Raw genomic sequence first — 25,948 nt, 5'->3', positions numbered from 1 at the left:
ATTCAGTTCTGAATTATATTGAGTTTTGCAACACAATTAAAATAAATCAAAATGTAACAACGTGCTAAAATCATACTAACAGAATGAAAGATTCACATGCTAGACTACTGTTGATGCCTATTAAATTACAATAGTAACATAAATAGACCATGATGATGATGTATTATAATTACCTGCAGTGATGTGCTCTGTCCGGTTTGATACTACAGCATTTTGGACACTTATAAACTACTTGTCCTGGTTTCAACTGTAAGCTCTCTATGAATTCTTTTGTGGCATTACCTTTGGGCACTGCACCCTAAAAGTGAAAATAAAGAGTGCCAGAATACTGGATCACAATCAGAAAACTCAGGGGCCCTTATTTTAGACACAGATGAATTTAGGAATGCTTAATGACAATGCATATATTACAAAGGTATAAGCCCTTTGAATCTGACGCTAAAATGTGCAAATGACATCATAGTTTAGGAACATGTGGCTTAGTGAAAGTAATTCTGGTCCCAATTGCTGTACTAATATGAGGACTACCTATAATGCAAGCCATTCCATGCCTAGAACGCTAGCTAGAAGTATATGTTTAGTATTGATACACAAATATGAATCAGATCTATTTTGTTCCAAATGTAGACCACAATACAGTTATTTTGGGTCAAAGAATTGGGGGAGAGAAAAGTAAGAAAAAAATTGATTGAAGCTTTCCCTGACAACAGTAGAAGAGGCTGAGGTAATAAAGAGATTATAGGAGAGGTGGACATTCTGCAAGAACAGCAGTGAGAAAAAGGTGCACAAGTATCCCTGAGAAGTGGGTGGGGGTGATATGCATCAGCTTCGTCTTAAGGAAACAATAGTATCACTTTGCAATTCTTGTTTACATAAAATTCACAACAAAAATGTCCCTAGGGAACTATAGCCAATCTAGAACAGTTCAGAAGAACTTTTCAACTTGGGTTCAAAAGCCATTTTGTGGCCAGATCAATCAATCAATCTCATAAAATAAAAAGAAAATCTTATGTATTTTTTAAAAATGCAAAAGTTGCATGTATTTACAGAATACACCTGAAGCATGCTATGCTTTATGAGGAAAGGGGACATAGAGGTTTCAATACCATTCACATATAGCAGATAAGACAAGAAAACAGAAGTTGATATGATAGGATTATAATCTAAACTTTATGAACAGTTTTCTTGCTACAGAAGCCCATATGCAACATAATTAACCATATTAATTAAAGCATGATGTTTTCTACCTTGTTAATATGGAAATATTATAAGGAGTTTATAATGCATGTTTTTTAAAATGTCATTTATGATTCTTTAACTTCCGGTAAACATTGGTAGTCCAGAAACCATCCTCATACTAACATAAGAGGTTCAGAAGAATAATATACAGTCCTCATGATGTAAAGCAAACTCCTATAAATATTTGAAATATTTAGTTTGAAGCACAACACCAGAAAACAACTTTTACAAGCATATGCGTATGCCAATCATATTCATTTAAAGGAAAATCACCAGAAAACACATAACTGCTATAAGGGACAAATATATGTATGCTTTCAAACATTTTTTTCTGCAAATATTCTTAGCGAATTCAGGTGAAAAGCAAAGAATGTGCACATTGGAGTTAGAGGCCCAGTTTCTGCTATAAGTCAGCACTACGTAGGTGAACTCATTGCAGCTGATTTCAGCTTTTGATTCACAGAATGAACTCATGTTCAACTGATATTTCCAATAAATTTTAGTGATCTCCTTAGCATAGGGGAATTATAGAAAACATATCTGGGGAATTATAGCAAACATATCTGGAGAACAGTAGGTACCTAGCCCTTTTTTAGGACCTGTGGAAAATCTAATCATGCCAAATATGACTTTTGTAATAGTACAAATCTCATTAAAAGCTATTTGAGAGTTATGAAGCTGTGGGGTCCTTGGTTTTCTCTGAGATAGATGTAAGCACTGATGATGTTACTTAGTTTGGTAATGAAATCTGCAAGAAAACCCCCCAAGTTCAGAGAGTATCAAGGACCCAACAGTTCAACCTGAGCTACAAATATTCTCTTCTATCTATAGTTATGAAGCTATTCAAGTAGCACCCCAACAACCGAGATACTTCATTCTTTTCCACAAGGAGCTGCTTTGTGCAGATGCAAGAATGAATTAACTCACTGTAACAAATTTCATTTAGCTTCATTTGCCTAAATATGGCAACACATATTCCAGCTTCATGTCACTTTAATTTGGCTGTAACTAACCTCAACACACTTCTTGTGAAAGTTTAAACACACACATATAATTATATGTGGTTCTCCTCCTATCTCCTGGGCCCTCTCATTTGTGGAGTTCCTCAGGGGTCGGTTCTCTCGCCCCTCCTGTTCAACATCTACATGAAGCCACTGGGCGAGATCATTCGTGGTTTCAGGGTGGGGTATCATCAGTACGCCGATGATACCCAACTTTTTCTTTCTACCCCGAACCAACCCAGCGATGCCCTCGCCGTGATGTCCCGTTGCTTGGAGGCAGTCCAGGTCTGGATGGGGAGAAACAGGCTTCGTCTCAATCCTGCCAAGACTGACTGGCTGTGCATATTGGCATCTCGGGTTAACCAGACCATTCCACCTTTAATGATGGGGGGTGAGGTGTTACCCCCGTTGATAGGGCTCGCAACTTGGGCATCCTCGACTCCCGGCTCAATTTTGAAGACCATATAGGAGCCATGACCAGGAGGGCTTTTGCCCAGGTTCGCCTGGTGTGTCAGTTGCGACCCTACCTGGACCAAGATGCCCTACGCACACTCATGTGCTCGTGACCTCCCGTTTAGACTACTGCAACGCTTTCTACATGGGGCTGCCCTTGAGGACCACTCGGAGGCTTCAGCTGGTGCAGAATGCAGCCGCGCGAGTTTTGATGGGGGTTTCCCGATACTCCCATGTAACACCTCTACTCCACGAGCTGCATTGGCTCCCGGTTGCCCTCCGGGTGAGATTCAAGGTGCTGGTGATGACCTATAAAGCCCTAAATGGCTTGGGTCCGGGATATCTGAGGGAACACCTGCTGCCGGCATCAAGTTCCCTTCGTCCAGTGTGCTCCCACAGGGAGGGTCTTCTCAGGGTGCCGCTGGTAAAAGATTGCCGGCAGATAACACCCAGGGGGAGAGCCTTCTCAGTGGGTGCACCTGCCCTCTGGAACCAGCTGCCCGTGGAGCTGAGGACTGCCCCCGACCTCCGTTCATTCCGCCGGAACCTGAAGACCTGGCTCTTCGAGCTCTCTGGCCCAGGCTGAGAATTTTAATTTTAATTTTAATTGGGGTTTTTACTTTTTTCAGGGATTGATGTAATTTTTTATGGATATGGCTGTTGCAGTATCCCTATGATCACATGATTATAATTTGGGCAGCTGAAAATTGGTGTGCAATTTTGATAGTCAAAGCATTCTGCATTGTATGATAACGTCAAAGAAGCAAAGTCATTGGGGAAACCAGCAGGAGGTCTCAAATGGCCAGCATGCCACCACAGGACACTTCTACCATGTGGGATTTGCCTAAAATTGCGGCAGCTATCACTGTAAGTCACATGACATCAACTTTATGACTGCACATAACAACTAAAATTACTGCAACTGTCACTATAAGTCACATGACATCAACTTTATGACTGCACTGCTTAGCAACAGAATTGCCAGTCTCAATTCCCATCATTAATGGGAACTGAAGTACCTGAAGCACCTTTTGACAACCCCTTAAACTAGCATATCTTTTCCTGTGGTCACAAAACAGCTGCAGAGGGCAGCATACAAATCCTGTAAAAAGACGCAAGTGCTTTAAAAAAACTGCCAACAAGTGATATAGGAGCACTCCTAAGCACCACCTCTTTGAATCTTCAGTTATAGAGCTAGGTGCCTAGAAATATTTAAAAAAGGAAAATATTCCCACTGGATTCATTCATTTTCAATTTCATCTCTATTAAGAGACTAGGATGTTCAAACCATCAAACAGTACTATTCAAGGGATAATACAATTTGCTGTAAACATGAAATTCAAAACTGATTTAAAAACTGAATTCAGCTTTCTGTTTTTAATAAGGATTATATTCACCCTGTAAAGAACTCGATGTCTGTTACTTATTTAAATGTAGTTAATGTTTTAAAATACATTTGGATAAAATCTGGCCATTGTTTGATATGTGCATTTTGTTCCTATCACCCCCACCCAATACAAGTTTCTCTGCTGGCAGACTAATGGAAATTGTGTTTGGAGGTAATTATAGATATATAACTATTATTCTACATTCAAGACGAAAAAGTATTGTTTTATTCAAAATACAATATAGTTGTTTAAAAAGACAAACATATAAAGCAGGTTCTTCCAGCTTTTCATGCCATAGCACGCTGTTAATATTAAATGTATTGGAGCAGATAAGAAAAAAGACTCCTACACAGATCTTCATCTATGTATTTTCCTTTTTTCCCAAAAGGAAAAAAAAATCCATACTGTACTGTTTGAGGATCCTATCATTTCTTATGTGAGTAATATTCCACCACACATATTTAAAGTAATGATTAAAGGCAAAATATTAAAGATTCATTTTTAAGAAATGATACTACTTAACCAAGAGTTTATATTCTCTACACATTCTAGAATTTTTGGGTACAAAGTAAACAAGAGAAAAGGCAACTAGGTCACATATTCCTAACTTTATGAAGCTGGAAAGGTCATTTAAATTACTGAATCTAAATCCCCAATACCTGGAGGAATCCAAATTAAGGCATTCCTGACCGATGGCTATTCAGCCCTTCTTAAATATATTCACAGGAAAAAAGTTACTTCATTAAGCACTGCTTTTATAGTATATTAATTTTTTTTAACACTGCATTTAAATCTGTCTTCCTATAACAAAAGCAGAATTTCACTGCTTGCAGCATGGAATGAAAACAACTACACTCGTTTTCTGTTTAAATTGTATTGCCATATCCCTTCTTAAGGTTTCTCTTCTAAACATTCTTACATTCTTTAATCCACACAACTGCAGTTTTTTGTGAACATCCTTGCTACTCTCTTCTGAGCCTTTATATTAGTTTGAAACCTTCTTAAAGTAACACACTTACTGGATCCGTTAACATTGCTCTCATATGTGAAGCCAGAGCCAGGAATGCCAAAGTATTGAAAACTATTCCATTGATCACACTATAAATATAGTCTCTTGATGGAAGCAGCATTACGAGGATGACTACAAAGTCAGCATAAAATACCAGGAACCAGGTGATAACTGCACAGGCAATACCACAACCATCTCGAATAAACCACATTGTTTCTGAGGAACTGTGGCTGGGAGGTGGGACACACTGGTCCGGTTGAAGATATTCTGGTTTCCTCTCAATATCTCTGAAGCGATGAACTGGAGTAATCATCATAGATTATAATGTCCATTCTTGGATCTGGAAAAGAAAAGAAAAGTTCTAAACTGAATAAAGCGTCTAAAATATTGTTCAGATGGCAGTTTCTCTTAACTTGGTTCTTCCATTGCAGTGATAAATCAGGAGAAGAAAACTTATGTGTCCATCAACATGTGCAGTAATTGCAGTTATGAACACCATAGCACATCCAAATTTCAAGTTCCTACTGCTTGGATTCATACATGCGTCCTTTTTTTTTTAAGGTAAAGTTTGTGAACATTAGAAAAGCTTAGTTAGAATATCAAAAATATCTACTGTCTCTAAGCACTTCACACTCTATCTTCTATTATTTAAATCCATAAAAGTACTCACCTGCTCAGGCTTTTTTAATAACCTACAAAACTCTATTCACCTTCCAATAGCTAACTCATTTCATATGTTTAAGTAACCATGCCTTTCCCTTTCTGTAGTACTCAACTTCCTTGCATGGAATTCTATATAATTACATCTTCCCACTATATTAGTATTCAAATATTTCATTTTTCCTTTAAGAAACCTAAATTTGCAGCATATAGTCATCCCTCCCATTTTATCATATAATATATGAATTTCAAGGGATCATATAAATCATCTGGTATAATAAAGAACACAGGAAGGGAACCTATCAGGTAGTGTGACTACAGCCAATAGGTATAGATTAAGTCTTCTGTAGGTTTCCTGACCTTGTTTATATTGAAGTGCCAAAAACTATTATATCCGTCTCTTATATTCTGTTGAAATATATCTAACTTCTTTAAAAATTCATCTTCCTGATCTCTTATTATCCTTTTATCTATTCTCCTGAATCTGGTGCAATGTCTTCAGGTTTCTTTTAATGTGTGATGTCTAGAATGGAAATAAACATGGTATTTAAATACCATTTAATTAGTACAAACTTCAGTGAAATTATTACTTCCCATAATCTAGACATAATACTTTTGTTAACCTACACTGGCCTACTTGACCATGTTGCTTGTTCATATGCAGGGCTACTACAGGGGTGCCAAACTCAATTTCACTGAGGGCCGCATCAGCATTGCGGTTGCCCTCAGGGGGGCAGGTGGGTATGGTCAGGGTGGGCGTGGCCTACTGGGTGGGCATGGCTAGAGTGCATATGGCCTACTGGATGGGCATGGCCAGCTCTACATCGTTCGCATCAAGGGTGCCTATGGGGGCCTGGGCAGGAGTGGGACAGATCTGAGGGTCTCTGGCAGAAGGAGGGTCTCTGGGCCAGGGCCAAGGCAGTGGGGGCCGTTCCCTCACTGTTTCCAGGATGGTTTCGTGGGCCATATGAAACCACTTCGCGGGCCGGATCCAGCCCACGGGCCTTGTGTTTGACATGTCTGGTCTACTAGTACTCTTCAGTTTCTTCAGTTTCTCTGCAGAGGTGGTGTTTGCTGTCTATTGCTGTCTTCTCATTTCTAGTTTTGTATGCATTTGTTCTTAAGATTTGGTCATGTGCAGCCATAATTAGCCCCTCTATTTCTTTCTTCAAATTTCTCACCCTTAACCATTGCCAGGGCCTGAGGACTGGGATGACTGTTTATTCTTGATACATATTTTGAATTTATGATAAAAGTTCAAAACAGATTTTTTTTATTTCAATAATGAAAGCATAAAATAGCATTCCAAATTATCAAAAGCTTTTTCTGTTTCAACAACCATCATTGGCACCCTCTGATTTTTACGATTGATGTTACCATCAGCATTCAAAATGTTTTGATATTTTGTATATCCTGTGCAATACTATTATTTAATCTTTCTGCCAGGACAGCCATAAAAATGTACAATTAATATTCATTAAAATATAAATCTTTATGACCCTGGGCAGGATGAATTATTTTCTTCTTTATAAATCAGAGATATAAACGCCTCTTGCCATGATGGGGGTAATAGATACTGTTGTATTTCACTAATTACCTGAAATATTTATTAAGATATTTTTGAAAGTCTTAGAACAGAGTTCCTCAACCTTTCTGATTTTGCAGACTGGCCAGGGGGAAGGGACTGGTTCCGCACAAGCAATGGGCAAACACACATGTAGCTCCATTTGCATGAGAAGCCAGCACCTGCCACTCATGCAGAGTGCACGCGCACAGACTTACCTGCTGCTCATGCAAATGGAGATGCGCATATGCTCACCCGCCACTTCCGTGGCCCAGTTCCAAAGGGGTCAAGGCCCGGTAGTGGGCTGCAATGCAAGGGTTGGGGATCTCTGTCTTACACAATGCAGAGAAAGTTCATTTGGACCTGGAGTTTTACTCAGTTTTAACTTTATTGTCTCCTTTGTCTCCTCTTTTATAATTGGCTAATGAAGTCCAAGCTTTTGCTGATTATGTTTTGCGTCTTAGCAGTTTACATTTTATCTTTTCCAAATTGGTGCCTGCCTTCCATATAGCAGAACTACTTAAGAAATGAATTTACTATTGACAGGCCAAGAGAATGATTTAGAAAAGGATCTACCAAAGATCAAGCTTTAAAATTTAAAAAGGGTGTTGAATTAGAAGCCCTCCAAGGTCCCTTCCAAATCTGTTATTCTATTAAATGACAAACCCAGAGTGACCTAGATAATTTTTTCCTACTTGATTTTCAAATGAGGCTTATTAAAAGTTTTGAAGAACTATGCATAATAGGGCAAAGAAGAAATGAAAAATTAATTCCTGTAAACTAAAGATTATGATTGCTAGAAGTAAAAGGAAGGAATACAAAGGTGGTTAAATGTTAAAAGAAGATATGTTAATTCTGGCAAATCTTTACACTTTCTGCTGACACTAGGACTGAAAAATGTTTTACAGATTTGTCTATAGAAAACAGGAGGCATATGGGATGAAGTCTATGATGAAGACATAAATGTAATCTTTTATACTTGTGATGCTGATTGTAAGTAACGTTTTTATATATTCATCTTCTTTAATATATTCCTACTTTTCTCTTTTTTCCTTTTTAAACATTTTTTACTGTTTCTGTTTGCTTTTTTCTTTACATTTAATTTGTACAGGTAATCCTCAAGTTATGAATGTAATGGAACCTGCCAATTACATTCATAACCAGAGGATTCACAGGAGTGAATCATGTAACTTGAACATGATCACTCCCTGCTTTCGCCTATGCATTTGCTAATTGAATGTGTGGGTCTTTAAGTACACAAGATACCTTATGGTGGGAAAGGCCATGGGGGACCTAGTGCTTCCAACTACCCAAGGCCTCTCCTGACCCACTATCTCATGTTTCCCGTCCCCCCTATCCTGCCCGACTGGATCTCTTATGTAGATTTTGATGATCAAGGGAGCTATCTCCTCTCCAGCCTCTCTGCTATGGTTTCATGTTGAGCAGAGGCTTGCCGAGGTGTGCAGGCACGAGACTGCATATCCCTATAGGCTTCAGTCGTCTTTATAAAAAGCCTTTCTGGCCAAGAACGGAAGCTGGAAAGGACCAGTGCGGCCCTCCCAGCTTCCATTCTCAGCAGCAAAGGTTTTTTGTAAAGATGGCTTTTTGTAAATGGAGGGAAGGCTTCAGTGCTTCAGGCCTTCCCTCCATTTGCAAAGCCTCTTGCTGCGGATCTCATCCAGGCCCGTAAAGTCACACGAGATCAGTAGTGCAAAATCTCATGCTACTTACCTCACATGATCTTGTGGTACTTTAGGCCTCCATTCTCTGCAAACGCACCAAAGACCTAAAGCACCAAAGCAGGCCAAGAAACCAAAGGCTCGCTAGATCTTCGCAAAGTATCTACAGGTCCAATGCCTGTGGAGATCTGGCCAGTAGGGGAAATAGGCAGGGCGAATGTTGCAGTGTCTCTGTGGTCACTTGTAAGGGTGAACGACTGTTGTGACTCAGGGCCAGCCTGTGGGTCCGACAGCCGGCTCCGATGTATCGGATGACTCAGATGAGGGGGAGGAGGGAGACGAACCGGCTGATGATGGTTTGGAGGCTTTGCAGAGCCCTCAGCCGGGGACCTCTTCTCAGCTGCGTGAGCCCGATAGTGCGGAGGATGATGACCCACAGCTGGCCCTGTTCAAGGACGCCCGACGCAGGAGGCAGTCGAGCAGGAACAAACAAAGAAAGGCTGTGGGACTCCTCGGGAGGAGGCACAGGGAGACCACGCCCTGAGCTCTCAATAAAAGGAGTGTTTGGGGAGGGGCTGGTTGCTGAAAGCAACTCTTCCGCTTGAGGAGTCAAGCTCTAGTGTTTTTGTTAATTGAGTAATAAATCTTGGCAGATGCCTTTTAGCCTTGGACGCTCTCCAGTCTCTTCTTTCTGAATAGGGGTTTGCCTTACTACAAGGCCAGAAGAGGGCTGGTTCAGAACAGTTTGCTTTCAGCCACCCACCCCTTACTACTACGATGGAGCAGCTTCTTGCCGAGAATGCCCAGCTCACCCAGCAACTCACTTTGTTGGCAGCTCAGGTGGCTCAACTGCAAGCTCAGGTACATGCTGTACCCCCACCCAGGAGGAAATGTCAGATAGCTATGCCGGATAAATTTGCTGGTAATCCAGAACTGTTTCCTGCCTTCCTGGGACAATGCCAGCTTTTTATCAGCGTGAGAGTAGCTGATTTCCCCACTGACCGGGATAAGGTGGGGTTCGTGTTGAGTCTTCTGTCGGGGGATGCAGCTCGTTGGGGCACGCCTTTGCTGGCACAGCCTAGCCCTTTGTTGGATAACTTTGGGGGGTTTTGTGACCATATGCACCTCATGTACGAGGACCCAATTAAGGCGCAGACCGCCACCCGACGCCTGAAAGCTTTGAGGCAGGGTCAGCGCCCCCTACAGGCCTATATCAGTGATTTCCGGCTGCTTAGCCAGGATTCCGCCTGGAATGAGGCGGCGCTCGTGGATGCCTTCCAGGATGGCTTGTCGGAGGAGGTGTTGGATGAGCTGGCCCGCGTGGACATTCCCTCAGACCTGAATGGGCTGATCCATCTTTGTCTGCGGATCGATGCCCGGCTGCAGCAGCGAAAGAGTCGCTGTGCCACCCCACAGACCCCTGCCGCTCCTGTTGTGCGTGAGCCCCCAGTCCAGAGGGAGGAGCCAATGGAGCTGGGTGCCGCCAGGTCCCGTCTCTCGGTGACGGAAATGGACAGACGACGATCGGGGGGGTTGTGTTTTTACTGTGGGGACCCTGGACATTTGGCTGCATTGCGGGACTTCCTGACCAAGAATTTGGCTCGTGGTTTCATCCGGCCCTCGTCCTCGCCAGTGTCTGCGCCCGTGCTCTTCGTCAAAAAGAAGTCGGGCGAGTTACGGCTTTGCTGTGACTACCGGAAACTCAACGCCATCACGGTGCGTAACCGCTACCCGTTGCCCCTCATCCCCGAGCTCTTGGACCGACTCCGGGAGGCTAAGATCTTCACGAAACTGGACCTGCGTGGAGCTTACAACCTCGTCAGGGTTCGGCCGGGTGATGAGTGGAAGACGGCGTTTGGTACTCGCTATGGACATTTCGAGTACACGGTGATGCCGTTTGGCCTGACCAACGCCCCCGCTGTGTTTCAGCATTTTATGAACGACATCTTTCGAGATCTGTTGGACCAGTTTGTCGTGATTTACCTGGACGACATCCTGATTTACTCCCCGTCGCGTGAAGCGCATCATCAGCATCTCCGTCAGGTCCTGCAGCGCCTCCGGAAACATCGGCTGTTTGCCAAGTTGGAGAAGTGCCAGTTCTACCAGGTGACCATCGATTTCTTGGGTCACCGCATTTCTCCTGAGGGCATCGCCATGGAACCGAGTAAAGTTGAGTCGTTGCAGAGTTGGCAACCCCCGCGTCGCGTGAAGGATGTTCAGCGACTTCTTGGATTTGCCAACTACTATCGAACATTCATCCCTGGCTTTGCTGCCTTGACAGCCCCCCTTACCCGGCTCCTGCAGAAGAAGACTCGGTTCCAGTGGAACGCCCCCGAACAACAGGCGTTCCAAGCTTTGAAGGACGCCTTCATGAAGGAGCCCATCTTGAAGCATCCTGACCCGCAACGGCCGTTTGTCGTGGAGGCGGACGCCTCCGACATTGCCATTGGGGCCATGTTACTCCAGGCAGCGACGCCCAACGGTACCCTTTTCCCTTGCGCGTATCACTCTCGGAAATTGAACCCCTCGGAGCGCAACTATACCATCTGGGAGAAGGAGCTGCTGGCCATCAAGGCGGCGTTCGAGGCTTGGAGGCATCATCTGGAGGGGGCGCGGCATCAAATCGAGGTCCGGACGGACCACAAGAATCTGGAAAGCCTGCAGACCGCTCGGAATTTGAACCAACGCCAGATCCGGTGGTCCCTCTTCTTTGCGAGGTTTGACTTCCGGGTGCGGTACATACCAAGCGGGCACAACCAGAGAGCGGATGCTCTGTCCAGGAAGCCCGAGTACACCTGAGTGGAAGACAAGCTTCCGCCCAGGACAGTGATCCCCGTCGAGTCTTTTGCTGCGGTGCGGGAGCCGGTGGATATACGGGCTCGGATCCGGGAGGCGCAGCAGCAGGAGGCGTGGGTGGCTCAGCGGAAGGAAGAGGTGGGGCCAGATTCGCCTTGGTCGGTCACGGATGGACTCCTGTATTATCGTGACCGTCTCTATGTTCCAGGAGGGCCACTCAGGGGACTCGTCCTCAGCCAGTGTCATGATAACCCGGCTGCGGGGCATTTTGGCCTGTTCAAGACTCTGAACCTGGTCTCCCGTACCTTCTGGTGGCCCCGAGTCCGACACGATGTCCAGTCTTATGTCACCTCCTGCATCCCATGCAGGCAGGCCAAGTCAGCGACAGGGGCCCCGCCTGGTTTACTGCAGCCTTTGCCAACGCCCAAGAGACCCTGGGGGGCTGTGTCCATGGACTTTCTGACGGATCTACCCCCATCCTCCGGCTTCACGACAGTGTTTGTGGTGGTGGACATGTTGACCAAGATGGCGCACTTCATCCCCTGTCGCGGCTTACCGTCAGCTCGCGCCACTAGTCGCATGTTCATCCAACAGGTGTTCCGGCTGCACGGCCTTCCCGATAGAGTCGTCTCCGATAGGGGGGCCCAGTTTACAGCCCGCTTCTGGCAGGAGTTGATGCGGGCGTTGGACATTAAGGTTTGCCTCTCGTCCGCGCATCATCCTCAGACCGACGGGGGTACCGAGAAGGTCATCGGCATCTTAGAGCAGTATCTGCGCTGCTACGTTAACCTGCAGCAGGGCAATTGGGTGGACTATTTGGCCATAGCCGAGTTTGCCTTTAACAACTCGCAGCACACCTCCACGCAGATGACACCGTTCTTGGCCAACGTGGGTTATCACCCCCGTTTTTTCCCCCTTTCTCCCGTGGACTCACCGGAGCCGGCAGCGAACGAATTCATGGCGGAGTTACAGGCGATCCATCGGTTGGTGCGACGGCAGCTGGAGAAGGCCAAGGCCGACTACAAGAGGTTCGCCGATCGGTCGAGAAGGGATACGCCTCCATTATCGGTGGGGGATCGGGTCTGGCTGTCCACCAGGAACCTACCATCCACTCGGCCGGCGAGGAAGCTGGACCACCGTTACCTTGGACCGTTCCCAGTCGAGGCCGTCATCAACCCGGTCGCCTATCGTTTAACTCTGCCACGTTCCCTGCGCGTGCACCCCGTCTTCCATCGGTCCTTGTTGGTCCCCGAACAACCGGCTTGTCCACTTCGCCAAGCGGAACCTCCCCCATCAGGACCTCGTGATGGCGACAGCACCCCCGAGTACGAGGTCGCCAGCATCAGGGATTCCCGCTGGCTGAAAGGTCGCTTCCAGTACCTGATCGAGTGGAAAGGGTACGGGCCGGAGGACTTCACATGGGAAGACGCGACCGCCGTTCATGCCCCTGCGTTGGTGACTGCTTTTCACGAACAGTTCCCATCCCGACCGCATCCGGATCGGCAGACCCGGGGGAAGGGCCCTGCGGTGCGGGATAGTGTTGTGACTCAGGGCCAGCCTGTGGGTCCGACAGCCGGCTCCGATGTATCGGATGACTCAGATGAGGGGGAGGAGGGAGACGAACCGGCTGATGATGGTTTGGAGGCTTTGCAGAGCCCTCAGCCGGGGACCTCTTCTCAGCTGCGTGAGCCCGATAGTGCGGAGGATGATGACCCACAGCTGGCCCTGTTCAAGGACGCCCGACGCAGGAGGCAGTCGAGCAGGAACAAAGAAAGGCTGTGGGACTCCTCGGGAGGAGGCACAGGGAGACCACGCCCTGAGCTCTCAAAAAAAGGAGTGTTTGGGGAGGGGCTGGTTGCTGAAAGCAACTCTTCCGCTTGAGGAGTCAAGCTCTAGTGTTTTTGTTAATTGAGTAATAAATCTTGGCAGATGCCTTTTAGCCTTGGACGCTCTCCAGTCTCTTCTTTCTGAATAGGGGTTTGCCTTACTACAAGGCCAGAAGAGGGCTGGTTCAGAACAACGACTGCCATGGTGCTGCAACATTCATAACCTTGGGACTGTGCCGTAAGTAATTTGGGGGGTGTTATGTCTTAACTTCGAATGGTTGCTAAATGTACTGCCATAACTCGAGGATTACCTGTTTATTATGATAAAAAATGTAACAACTTATGCACTAAATTAAAATATGTACACACACACGTATATAAAATCATTTTGTAATTTAACTTAACCCTCTCAGGTTCTTTTATGTGCCATTCGCTGTGTCATTTATAAAAATATAAACTAGTACTTGGTCAATGATAGATTCCAGAGAGACCTGATTTGATTCTTCTTTACATAATGCAATAAGAGCACCTTTGTGTGCATTTGTTCAATCACTTGCAAACCCCCTGAACTGCAGCATCATGTAAGGCTCATGGGTTCATCATGGCCACTTTCTAAAGGGTAGAAACAGCCTTCCGAGAGGACCCTGGCAGTTCATGGCAGGGAACACTGGGATACTCTCCACTATCCAGTTTGTTTACTTGTTTATAAGATTTTTGAGATTGCTCATCTCCCTCAGAGAGGAAGTCTGGGCAGTGTTACAAGTAAAAAACACTAAAACATATTAAATTTACTATTTAAAAAGGCAGATATACTAAAAAGTAATATTAAAGTTAATTAAAAGACAGGGAGGGCTTTCAGGATGCTAAACAGTTCCACAGCTACTTGCTCTTCTGTGAGCCCCAAGCAAGGCCACAGAGCCATGATTTTACTATTTCTAAAAGGCAAGAAGAATGGGGGAGAATGTTCCAAAGAGTGATGGCAACAGCAAAGAAGGTTCTCTTCCGAGATGCTGCCAACGGGAAATCTTTAGGTGATATGGTCTGCAACATACTTTCCCTGCTTGAATATGTGGTTTGGACTGATGTAATGGGATGATTATGGTTCAGTAGGTCAGCTTGGCTCTGCTATGTAGGGCTTTAAAGGTCATAACCAACATCTTGAATTGGAGCCAGAAGCAAACTGGCACCCAATACAGCTCATTCAGTCAAGGTGTTAGATGCATTGTTCTCTGGATACCAAAGATTGCCCACACAGCCAAATTCTATACCAAATAAAGCTTCCAGAGTCTTTTCAAGAGTAGCCCATGTAGAGCACATTTCAGTAGTCCAAATAGGAGACACCCAGGGCATGCATGAATGACCAAGCAGAGAGCCTCCCTACCCAGGAAATGGCATAACTGGCACACCACACAAAGTTGAGCAAAGGTCCTCCTAGCCATGGTTATTTTTGAATTTCAGACTATAATGTAGTGCCCAACTTTAGCTTTACATTAATATCTGCATTCCTGAAGACCAAAGTATATAACTGACTTGCCTCATCTTTCCCTTTCCTTTCATTATGAACTCCAACATGATGTGGTTGCTTTCCCTCAGGGTGCTTGACACCTTCAGTTCATCAACCAATTTCATTTTGCTGATCAGAATTAGGTCCATGATAGGTGACTCCCTTCCTGTTTCTTCCACTTTCTGAAAAATAAAGCTCAGCAAGCAAAATCAGAAACCTATGAAATCTCTTACTACTAACTGAATTAAATTGATGTTTCCAATCACTACTATAGCCTACCCTCTTCGGAAATTGATGAGTTGTTTAGAAAGCCACTATTCACTCCTTCCTACTTTAGGAATCCTAAATAAGAAAGCCTACTCTCTTTCCTCTCATCTACTCTAGAAAGTAGCAATTCTGCATTTGCTACAGGTGCAGTAGCTTTGTCTTCTAGTAAGAAAATGGGTCTAGTACATACTTGGCAACTCACAATTAAATCTCCTACTCTCCTCCCGCATCAAACTCTCCCACAAAACTTCTGTTTGTTCTCCTAGTCAATTGATGTGGTAACAAATTCCTAAGCTGCCCTATTTGCTTTTTAAATATTTTGAGCTGACTTTGCCAACAACATTGTAAGATGAATTACTGAGGAAGGTAATGAACAATTATTTTTTATGACTGAAAAGGACATTTTAATTTAGAATTCCACACTTATATTCATCCTTTTTTATCTCTCTATCTCTCTATCTATCTCTCTATCTATCTATCTCTCTATCTATCTATCTATCTATCTATCTATCATCTATCTATGAGACACAGTTATTTGGACTGCTTTGGTATACTACTGATGGCTCTTCCAACATCACGTAATCTCCCAATGAGTCCTGAACATGGTGATATAAAGATGGCAAGAGTACACAACATAATGCCAGCAGCACTAAGTTTCAAGATTCCAATCTCCTTAAAGTTTAAGTTTCACAACCACTTGACTTTTTTTCCAATAAAAAAGTTAAACATGGAACTGGCATTCTGCAAAGCAAAGCACTAGCTTATTTATTTATAGGGATATCTCTGAGACCAAGGAGGCAAAAACCACTAGAGGAGAATTAGTTCACTTTCTCGTAAATGAATACTTTATGACTGGCCAATCCCACTATGCGGGATTTGTCAGTTTGTCATAGCAACCATTTTTCACAATCTGCCTGCCATATCCTTTCAAAATTCTAAAAGCAAAATTCTAGCTCTCTCTAAAATATGGTATGCTTTGAGATAGTTCCTCCAAGATAGCACTCACAATATATACATTTCCTTACGGTGGCATAAATCATGTTGGGTTCTGTTTATTAATGAATTAATGTATTTTTTCCTATACATCTGTGATACAGCTCTTTATTTTATAAAGACATTTAACTGAATATCTGTTATTTGCTGAAACAATCAGAATGATCAACTGAAATTCCCCTTCAGTTAATTTTAAGGGAGAGAAACATGCATCCTGGCTAATGGCAATATATAATCCAAACTGATAAACTGTAGAATTCAGTTCTGGTTTGTATTTTATTTCTTTACTATTGCGTGTTTAAATTAGATGCTATTTTATATTGAATGACTATGATTTTCTATAACTTTTTTTTATTTTTGTACACTACCAGTCCCATGATCTGATGTTGGCAGACATATACATAGATTGATTAGTAAATAACTAAATCTGTCCAAATCGAGCAACTAAAATGTGTAACTACCAATTTAGCAGATGACATAATATTACACACAATTTTGAACATGAATTATACTGCTCTGAAATGCAAATTAATTCATGTATCAAATTACTAGATTAGATTTTGCTTCAGCAACATTTTAATCCTATGTTATGGGTTATATTTTTCTACCATTCATGAGATATAGGAAGAATGTAATTCCTTGGCTGGCAAGGTTTTGCCAGAAACCCTTTCCCTGCCACCCAATAAAGGTCAAATGTAAGCTTTGATGCACAATATAAGATATTTTCTTAGGTAAGAAAATAGCTTTGCAACTCTGATAAATTTTAGAAGTAAAGACCAGGTAAAATATGTGACTTAAATAATACTATATGTGAAAAATTATTAAATGGTCTCTAAAACTTTTAAAATAAGAAATAGTCTATTCCCAAATTTAGGTTCCCAAACCTAAATTCAGTTAGTGAGAGGCCAATACATGTATTATTACTAAGTCTCAGTTGGGGTTGCATGACCGGTTGCTGTTGGGGGTTTAGATGCTAATCAATTGTGCAACATGGAGAAGAGCAAGGCTCCATTTGAACATAGTTCAAGAAAGAAGAGGCAAATTTTTAGAAGAAATTTGTTAAAGAAATTGAGAATACAGAACATAGAGAGTATGCTTTGGATATGGGTTTATCCTTTTTTACTATGTATTTCATGAATAAACATATAACACCTTTAAAAAGTTTTTTAAAAAATTATTTGCCTATTTTTATAGTGCTAGAACTAATTTCTCTATTTTCCATAGAAATATGACTTTGAATAGTACAATTCAAATAATGCCAACATTTTGTGGAACTCATTGAGACGACTTGTATAAATAAACAATGGAAAAAGTGGAGAAAAATATTGAAAGCTAATGCTTACACTGGTTTACTTCCCTTTATTAAGAGTTTTAATATTTCAAAATTTAAAGTGTTAAAGTTGGGCATTTCTTTCAAATAGCACTAAACTAACCTAAAGTGAAACCTTAAAAAAATCATTTTAAAACTGTCCCAGTTTTAAAAAAGGAAGATAAACTACAATGAAAAATATTCCTTACCAAGTAGTTAAACTACTTCCAACAATATCACAGACTATCTAGAAATAATAGCATCTTCTACCTGATCCACTTGCAACTTATAAGGCAAGCATCTTAAAATGAGGGTGAAAATTAAAAACTCAAATTGCAAAGAAAGGTATGCTGACAATAAGAAAATGTATATCCAATTTTGAAATAAGAACAGAACTCCTTGAAACACTCAGCAATATAAAACTAAAACCTATTATCTCAAGTATTTACTCAAGCTTTCCAGTTTATGAAAATCATCTGCATAAGTTTCATATGTTAAAATCTCTCATAAGCATAAACAGCAAGGCTTTCTGGTAAAATTCAAGACTACATGCTAAGTGTATATTGTACCCACATTTCTGTCCTATTAAAATTGCATCTTTCTCCTCTCATTAACTTTTTTGCATTGACATGATTTATCTACCAGTAATCATAGAATAATGAATTTGAATAGAACCTGTATTCTATGCTGAAAAAAATGGTCAGTGTTTGTTTTTATTATACTATTTGAAAACCTGTGGGCACCCTTAATATAAAACCTAACTGCAAAACTACTGTAAAATTAGTATGTAAAAAAACCCCACCAACTTCAGAGATCTTCTAGGCTAAGTATTTGATTCTACTATGTGTGTCCATTTGGGAGGAGACTACCGTATATACTTGAGTATAAGCCGAATTTTTCAGCCCACTTTTTGGGCTGAAAAATTCCACTTCGGCTTATACTCCAGTCAACAAAAAAAACTTACCGAGGACTTGTGCGCGGCCGAGGCTTTGGTGCTTCCGGGATCGCCCGCACCTCTCCCAAGCCACCGCCATCCGAGACCTGCCGAAGTTTGGGGAGGTTTGGGGAGGTGCGCGCGCACCTCCCCAAACTCCGCGCCTTGCCTGCCTGCTTCTTTCCGCAGCGGAAAGAAGCAGGCAGGCAGGGCGCGGAGGAACGGAGACTTGCCGACGTTTGGGGAGGTTTGAGCGTCTCCCCAAACCTCGGCAGGTCTCCGTTCCTCCGCGCAGACCTGCCGACGTTTGGGGAGGTTTGGGCGCCTCCCCAAACCTCGGCAGGTCTCCGTTCCTCCTGCCGACCTTTGGGGAGGTTTGGGCGCCTCCCCAAACCTCGGCAGGTCTCCGTTCCTCCGCGCAGACCTGCCGACGTTTGGGAAGGTTTGGGCGCCTCCCCAAACCTCGGCAGGTCTCCGTTCCTGTTTGGGGAGGTTTGGGAGCCTCCCCAAACCTCCCCAAACCTCGGCAGGTCTCCGTTCCTGTTTGGGGAGGTTTGGGCGCCTCCCCAAACCTCCCCAAACCTCGGCAGGTCTCCGTTCCTCCGCGCAGACCTGCCGACCTTTGGGGAGGTTTGGGCGCCTCCCCAAACGTCCCCAAACCTCGGCAGGTCTCCGTTCCTGTTTGGGGAGGTTTGGGCGCCTCCCCAAACGTCCCCAAACCTCGGCAGGTCTCCGTTCCTCCGCGCAGACCTGCCGACCTTTGGGGAGGTTTGGGCGCCTGCCCAAACGTCCCCAAACCTCGGCAGGTCTCCGTTCCTGTTTGGGGAGGTTTGGGCGCCTCCCCAAACGTCCCCAAACCTCGGCAGGTCTCCGTTCCTCCGCGCAGACCTGCCGACCTTTGGGGAGGTTTGGGCGCCTCCCCAAACGTCCCCAAACCTCGGCAGGTCTCCGTTCCTGTTTGGGGAGGTTTGGGCGCCTCCCCAAACGTCCCCAAACCTCGGCAGGTCTCCGTTCCTGTTTGGGGAGGTTTGGGCGCCTCCCCAAACGTCCCCAAACCTCGGCAGGTCTCCGTTCCTCCGCGCAGACCTGCCGACCTTTGGGGAGGTTTGGGCGCCTCCCCAAACGTCCCCAAACCTCGGCAGGTCTCCGTTCCTCCGCGCAGACCTGCCGACCTTTGGGGAGGTTTGGGCGCCTCCCCAAACGTCCCCAAACCTCGGCAGGTCTCCGTTCCTGTTTGGGGAGGTTTGGGGAGGCGCCCAAACCTCCCCAAAGGTCGGCAGGTCTGCGCGGAGGAACGGAGACCTGCCGAGGTTTGGGGACGTTTGGGGAGGCGCCCAAACCTCCCCAAACAGGAACGGAGACCTGCCGAGGTTTGGGGACGTTTGGGGAGGCGCCCAAACCTCCCCAAAGGTCGGCAGGTCTGCGCGGAGGAACGGAGACCTGCCGAGGTTTGGGGAGGTTTGGGGAGGCGCCCAAACCTCCCCAAACAGGAACGGAGACCTGCCGAGGTTTGGGGACGTTTGGGGAGGCGCCCAAACCTCCCCAAAGGTCGGCAGGTCTGCGCGGAGGAACGGAGACCTGCCGAGGTTTGGGGACGTTTGGGGAGGCGCCCAAACCTCCCCAAACAGGAACGGAGACCTGCCGAGGTTTGGGGAGGCGCCCAAACCTCCCCAAAGGTCGGCAGGTCTGCGCGGAGGAACGGAGACCTGCCGAGGTTTGGGGACGTTTGGGGAGGCGCCCAAACCTCCCCAAACAGGAACGGAGACCTGCCGAGGTTTGGGGACGTTTGGGGAGGCGCCCAAACCTCCCCAAAGGTCGGCAGGTCTGCGCGGAGGAACGGAGACCTGCCGAGGCTTGGGGAGGTTTGGGGAGGCGCCCAAACCTCCCCAAACAGGAACGGAGACCTGCCGAGGTTTGGGGACGTTTGGGGAGGCGCCCAAACCTCCCCAAACAGGAACGGAGACCTGCCGAGGTTTGTGGACGTTTGGGGAGGCGCCCAAACCTCCCCAAAGGTCGGCAGGTCTGCGCGGAGGAACGGAGACCTGCCGAGGTTTGGGGACGTTTGGGGAGGCGCCCAAACCTCCCCAAACAGGAACGGAGACCTGCCGAGGTTTGGGGACGTTTGGGGAGGCGCCCAAACCTCCCCAAAGGTCGGCAGGTCTGCGCGGAGGAACGGAGACCTGCCGAGGTTTGGGGAGGTTTGGGGAGGCGCCCAAACCTCCCCAAAGGTCGGCAGGAGGAACGGAGACCTGCCGACGAGCCGCGGCTACACAGGGTATTCCTGTGTATTCAGGCTTGCAAAATGGCGGATCGAGCCTCTGCTGGCGGCAGAGGCTTGCAGAACGGCGGATCGGCTTATACTCGAGTCAATAACTTTTTCCAGTTTTTGGGGGTGAAATTGGGGGTCTCGGCTTATACTCGAGTCGGCTTATACTCAAGTATATACGGTATTTATTTTTTTGTAACACACCTTTATTATTTTTACAATTGTAACTCAAGGTGGTAAATATATTCAACATACCATCCTCCTCTATTTTCCCCACAACAACAATCCTATGAGGTGGGCTGGGCTGACAGTGGCTGGCCCAAAGTCATCCAGCTGGCTTTCATGGCTAAGGTGAAACTTGAACTTATGGCCTCATGGCCTTTCTAGTTCAGTACCTTAATCACTAGACCGAACTGACTCTCATATATAATATATATAAAACAGGATAACATACACTGTGTGCACATTAGGCAACTGAGTATTTTGACCATATCATCATTATGCATATTTTACACCTCCAAGCCTCATAAACCTGAATGCTTAGTGGATATAAAGATATCATGTGATGTGTATTTGTGTAATGAGGGAAGGTGTGGCCTAAGGAGATCAACACTTTACGTCAAAGTGCACATACCGTAATTATTAGGCAGCTTCTTTTCCTCAGGCAAAATGGGCCAAAAAAGGAATTTAACTGACTTTGAAAAGTCAAAAATTGTAAACAGTCCTTCAGAAGGATGCAGCACTTTTGAAATTGCTAAGATATCAGGGCGTGATCACAGAGCCATCCAACATTTTGTTGCAAATAATCAATAGGGTCACAAGAAATGGCCCGTTTTTGTGCCCTAAGGCATGGCGCAACGCGAGGGGGGGATATCAACACACATGTCTGCACACTGGCCAGCCTGTCTCGTGGCCCAGTGGCCAGTAGCGCACCACCAGGCTGCAGCCCACAGGTGGGGGACCCCTGCATTAAAGTACTCCACTGTGTGTCTTGCCAGTAAAGGCCTTAAAGATGGAAGAATAATGACATGGCCCCCTTCCTTACCTGACCTAAACTCTATTGAGAACTTGTGGGCCCTTCTTAAACTGGAGATTTACGGTGAAGGAAAACAGTGCATCTCTCTGAACAGTGTCTGGGAGGCTATGCTTGCTGCTGCACAAAAAGTTGATCCTCATCAGATCAAGAAACTGACAGGCTCCATTCATGAATGGAAGGCTTATGACTGTTATTGAAAAGAAGGGTGGCTATATTGGTCAGTGATTTCTTTCTTTTTGAAATGTCAGAAATGTTTACTAGTACATTTTAAGTTATTTGTTAATTATCCTCAGTTTAACAGATATAAATAAATGAGTGAGATTGGCAAATTTTCATTTAGTTGCATACTAATAGTTGCCCAATAATTGTGCACACATAGATATTCCCCTAAGAAAGCCAAAACTTCACTTTTACTTTAATATTCAGGTTTGGGGTTTATTAACATTTTGGATTGACGGGGAGCACTGTAGTTGTTCAATAAGAAAATTAATCCTCCAAAATGTAACTTGCTTAATAATTGTGCAGTGTATATATAATTCTGACACTATGTAATTACATTATTTATATAATTACATTGTGGATAAGTGTATATCATCACTTTGTATCATTATGGTTTCTACAGAAGCTGTGACAGTCTACATACTACATAACATGGAAGTTTATTAAAATAGTGTTATCCCAAGTTTTTGGAGTGGGTTTGTCTTGTTAAATTCAGTGCCCTTATTGCACATATATTGCTCCAATTTTTACTCTTCTTGACAAGGACTCTTCTTGACAAATAAAATTTTAGGGGAATTTTTTTTCCAATGCTTTATTATGGATTTTACAGTCTAAAATCAGTTTTGGAAATTCCTTTTAACTTTTCAGCTATTAAAATCTTGGAGTAGACAAGATTGACAGCACCAAAGTGAGTTTCCTTAAATTCATAGTGAATAAAGGGACTTAAAAAAATCAATTATTCAATTATTTTGAATAAAGGTGATTAGAATGTCAGTTCTGAAAATTTACAAAGATTCAAATAAATTGAAATAAAAGTTTGAGATTAATTTTTAGAATCCTTCCTATGGAAAATGTTTTTGTTTTGAATTCTTAAAAAAAAATAGAAAGGGATTTTGAAGGTGGGACACTAGAGCAAGGGTCCCCAGCCCCTGGTCCATGGACCGGCACCAGGCCGCGCAAACAAGCCCCATCCGTGGTATACAGATAGTACATGAAACCGTGCCCCCTCTAGGGCACGGAAAACCATCTCTCTACAGAAGTGGTCCCTGGTGCCCAAAATGTTGGGGACCTCTGCACTAGATGTCCAACCAGTGCTATATATATTGTATATAAATCACATAATACTGTTAAGGTTTACAATCCTGTGGGGGCTGCATTACTACCATAACTGTCTACAGCCACATGTGACCATTGGGTCACAGTTTGGACACAACTATGCTAAAGGGACTCAGAAAAAAACTAAAGATTACAATTAAAAGAGAAGGTTTAAAATTGACTTACTAATAGAGTAAAGCAGAATACCTTAACATTAGATGTGCTGAAGGATATTTGTGAACAGTGGATTCAGAAGTTAATTTTAAAAGTGTATGACATTATAGATAGACTATCTTTAAAAGATATAATGGAAGAGGAGCAGACTTCTGGTTGGGATCTCATGGCAATGCAGATGCAGGAAGACGGGGCTCCATCTTTCGTGTCTGGTTTCGCCCCATTGGGGGACCCTGGAAAGGATTAAACGTCACCCCATAGAGGTGGCATGCAAGGAGGGGACTCTCGTTGATCATGGGGTGCGTGTGTGTGGCAGCCCCCCCATTTGATCCGAGGAAGCCCTCCAAACCGGCGGAGGAAAGACTGGCTGCATTTGTGTAGCCAGTCCAAAGCTGCAGACGACGGAAATCAACAAGCACTGCCAAGCAACTTTACAGCGTGGATGAAACTGGGTGAGACCTGATCCTTTCTTTATGATTTTAAGACCTCTTCCTGAAAATCTGCCCAAAGCGGTCCCCCCAATGAAAGAGGGAAAGGGAATTTCTGCCCCACTCCCTCAGAAAAGAAAAGCGGTGAATTAATACTTGGGGACACTGGCAAAACCTAACTGGAATTAAAATATACTTATAGCTTGAAAATTTGGGGACCAAAAGTGTTTTTAAGACCTTTTTTTTAAAGGAAGAGGAACAAATTACACTAGACAAGACTGATCTGAAAGTGAATTTAAAAATGACAGGCTACAAGAAGGATCTGGAAAAATACGCTACACTGAATATACAAATGAAACAGCTAGCATCTTAATAATTAAAAGGGATAGACAAATAACAAACCAAAACTTTCCTATATTGGATTTAAAAGAGTTATTAAAGCTTTGAAGAATTTTGTGAAAAGGGACTAAAAAACTGCAAAGAAATGAAGTTCTAGAACATTATTTGAAAAAAAAATAAAGATCAAGATAGTTAAAATAAAAAGGAAAGAATATAAAGTTGCTTTATTTGATCAGATTTAAAACAGGTATGTTTGAAACCCTTAATGAACTTTTGGTGGATTAAACCAGGCATGTCAAACTGACGGCCCACGGGCCAGATGCATCATACTAAAACCGCGCCCACCCCATTGCCAGCAATAGGGGAAAAGTCACGATACGTTGCGCGACGTTACATGATGTCGCAAGTTTGACATACCTGGATTAAATGAAGTTTTAAGGAGTCAATGAGAGATAAGAGATGAGATATGGGAAGAAGAGATTACTTGTTGCATTCTAAAACAAGGCAACAATAATTGTTTATATTTGTTATTTTCCTTACTATATTATTTTTTTCTTTCTATTTTTCTTTTCTATACTTGCTATCTCTTCTTTTTTTCCTATTTTTAGTTACATTTTTATCTTTTTAATTGTAATGTTTAATAAAAATTACTATAAAAATATAAATTGATGAAAATGGCAATCCATCCCTAGGAATAATGTAATATTCTATTTAATTATCAAAGTTATATCCCATCATAATCATATAAGACTCTTGGCGGCTCATAAAGACATGAGCTCATAAAAAAGGCTTTGATGGAGGCCAACTAAGGAGTCCTTTTATCTACAGTGAAGAGACACACAACATCTATTTATCCCAAATCTCCCAATCTGGCTGCACTTATTGGAAAAGGAAACATAATTTGGCAGCCCAGAAGCACATACCTTTAGACTTTGGATTCAAAGCATTCAAATTCTAAAGAAAAGGAGCTGCATCAGATAGCGAGACATGACGTGGTCGGGCCCTCTCTTGACTCTCGGAGTTACTGTCTTTACCTGGTCAACCCAACCAGAGCCTACCCAACCAGAGCCCAAACTATGGGCTTCCGTGACTCACTCTTCCATTTGTCTCTTACTCGCTCACTCAGGCGCGCGAGGGGCATATCCACCTGCAGGGCTCCCGTCGCATGTTCTCGGTTGCAGAAACGGCAACGTTGTCGGTCCTTCGCTGGTTAGCTCAGCGCTGTCTCTTGATGCCCACCTACCGCTTTTCCCAGCGAGAGCTCGAAATCCCCGGAATAGAAACATTTCCGACTGGACGAGCTCCTCCTCTCTTCAACTTACCCAAGCTGAAGATGAAGCAACACGCTCGCCGATGCTGCTGCTGCTGCTGCTGCCGCCGCCCCCGCTCTGCCAGCAGCCCGCTTCTCCTGGCTCGACTTTTCACCGCCCAGCACAGCGTTCCATTCGCCTGCCCGGAGACGGGGAAACCAGCCCTTCAGCGCCCAGCCCGGGGCTCCTAGATGAGAGATCAGGTTAAGGCTCACCCCTCTCCTTTCGCAGCTCCCCCATTCGCGCTGCGAAAGAAAAAGGAGAAACCAGGAAGTGAGTAACGCCGAAATTGCCACGCCCTCGCCCTCCGCTTCCCCAGAACCGGAACGCCTCCCTCCCACCGAGGGGACAGACCGTCTCGAAGGAGGCGTGCCGGTCACTCCTGCGGCAGCTGCATTGTTGGTGGGTGTCACGTCCTCCAGCAACTAACATCGCGCTCATTGAATAGGGGCTATTGAC

At 44.3% G+C, this 25,948-nt stretch overlaps 1 protein-coding gene across 4 annotated transcripts in view; it reads right to left on the bottom strand.

Annotated features, from left to right (window-relative positions):
• The window catches only part of ZDHHC3 (zDHHC palmitoyltransferase 3), a 48,942-nt gene extending 23,199 nt beyond the window's left edge, over positions 1 to 25,743 (bottom strand). For 2 of the 4 annotated variants that reach the window (XR_014494144.1, XM_083376818.1), the window contains exons 1-3: positions 25,502 to 25,743; positions 5,101 to 5,430; positions 174 to 298 (exon numbers count right to left, since the gene is read on the bottom strand). Coding sequence is in view for 3 of the 4 variants with exons in the window: in XM_083376818.1 (XP_083232944.1) it covers positions 174 to 298; positions 5,101 to 5,406 (431 nt within the window). In the remaining variant the exon portion in view is untranslated. Of the gene's footprint in view, positions 1 to 173; positions 299 to 5,100; positions 5,431 to 15,149; positions 15,433 to 25,501 lie in introns of those variants that run through there. The other 2 variants (XM_083376816.1, XM_083376817.1) reach the window with 2 other exon arrangements.
• Positions 25,744 to 25,948: the final 205 nt, after the last annotated feature.

The sequence above is a fragment of the Vipera ursinii genome, assembly GCF_947247035.1.
Source record: "Vipera ursinii genome assembly, chromosome: Z".
Taxonomy (NCBI): domain Eukaryota; kingdom Metazoa; phylum Chordata; class Lepidosauria; order Squamata; family Viperidae; genus Vipera; species Vipera ursinii.
This window is presented reverse-complemented; position numbering and strand designations above follow the sequence as displayed.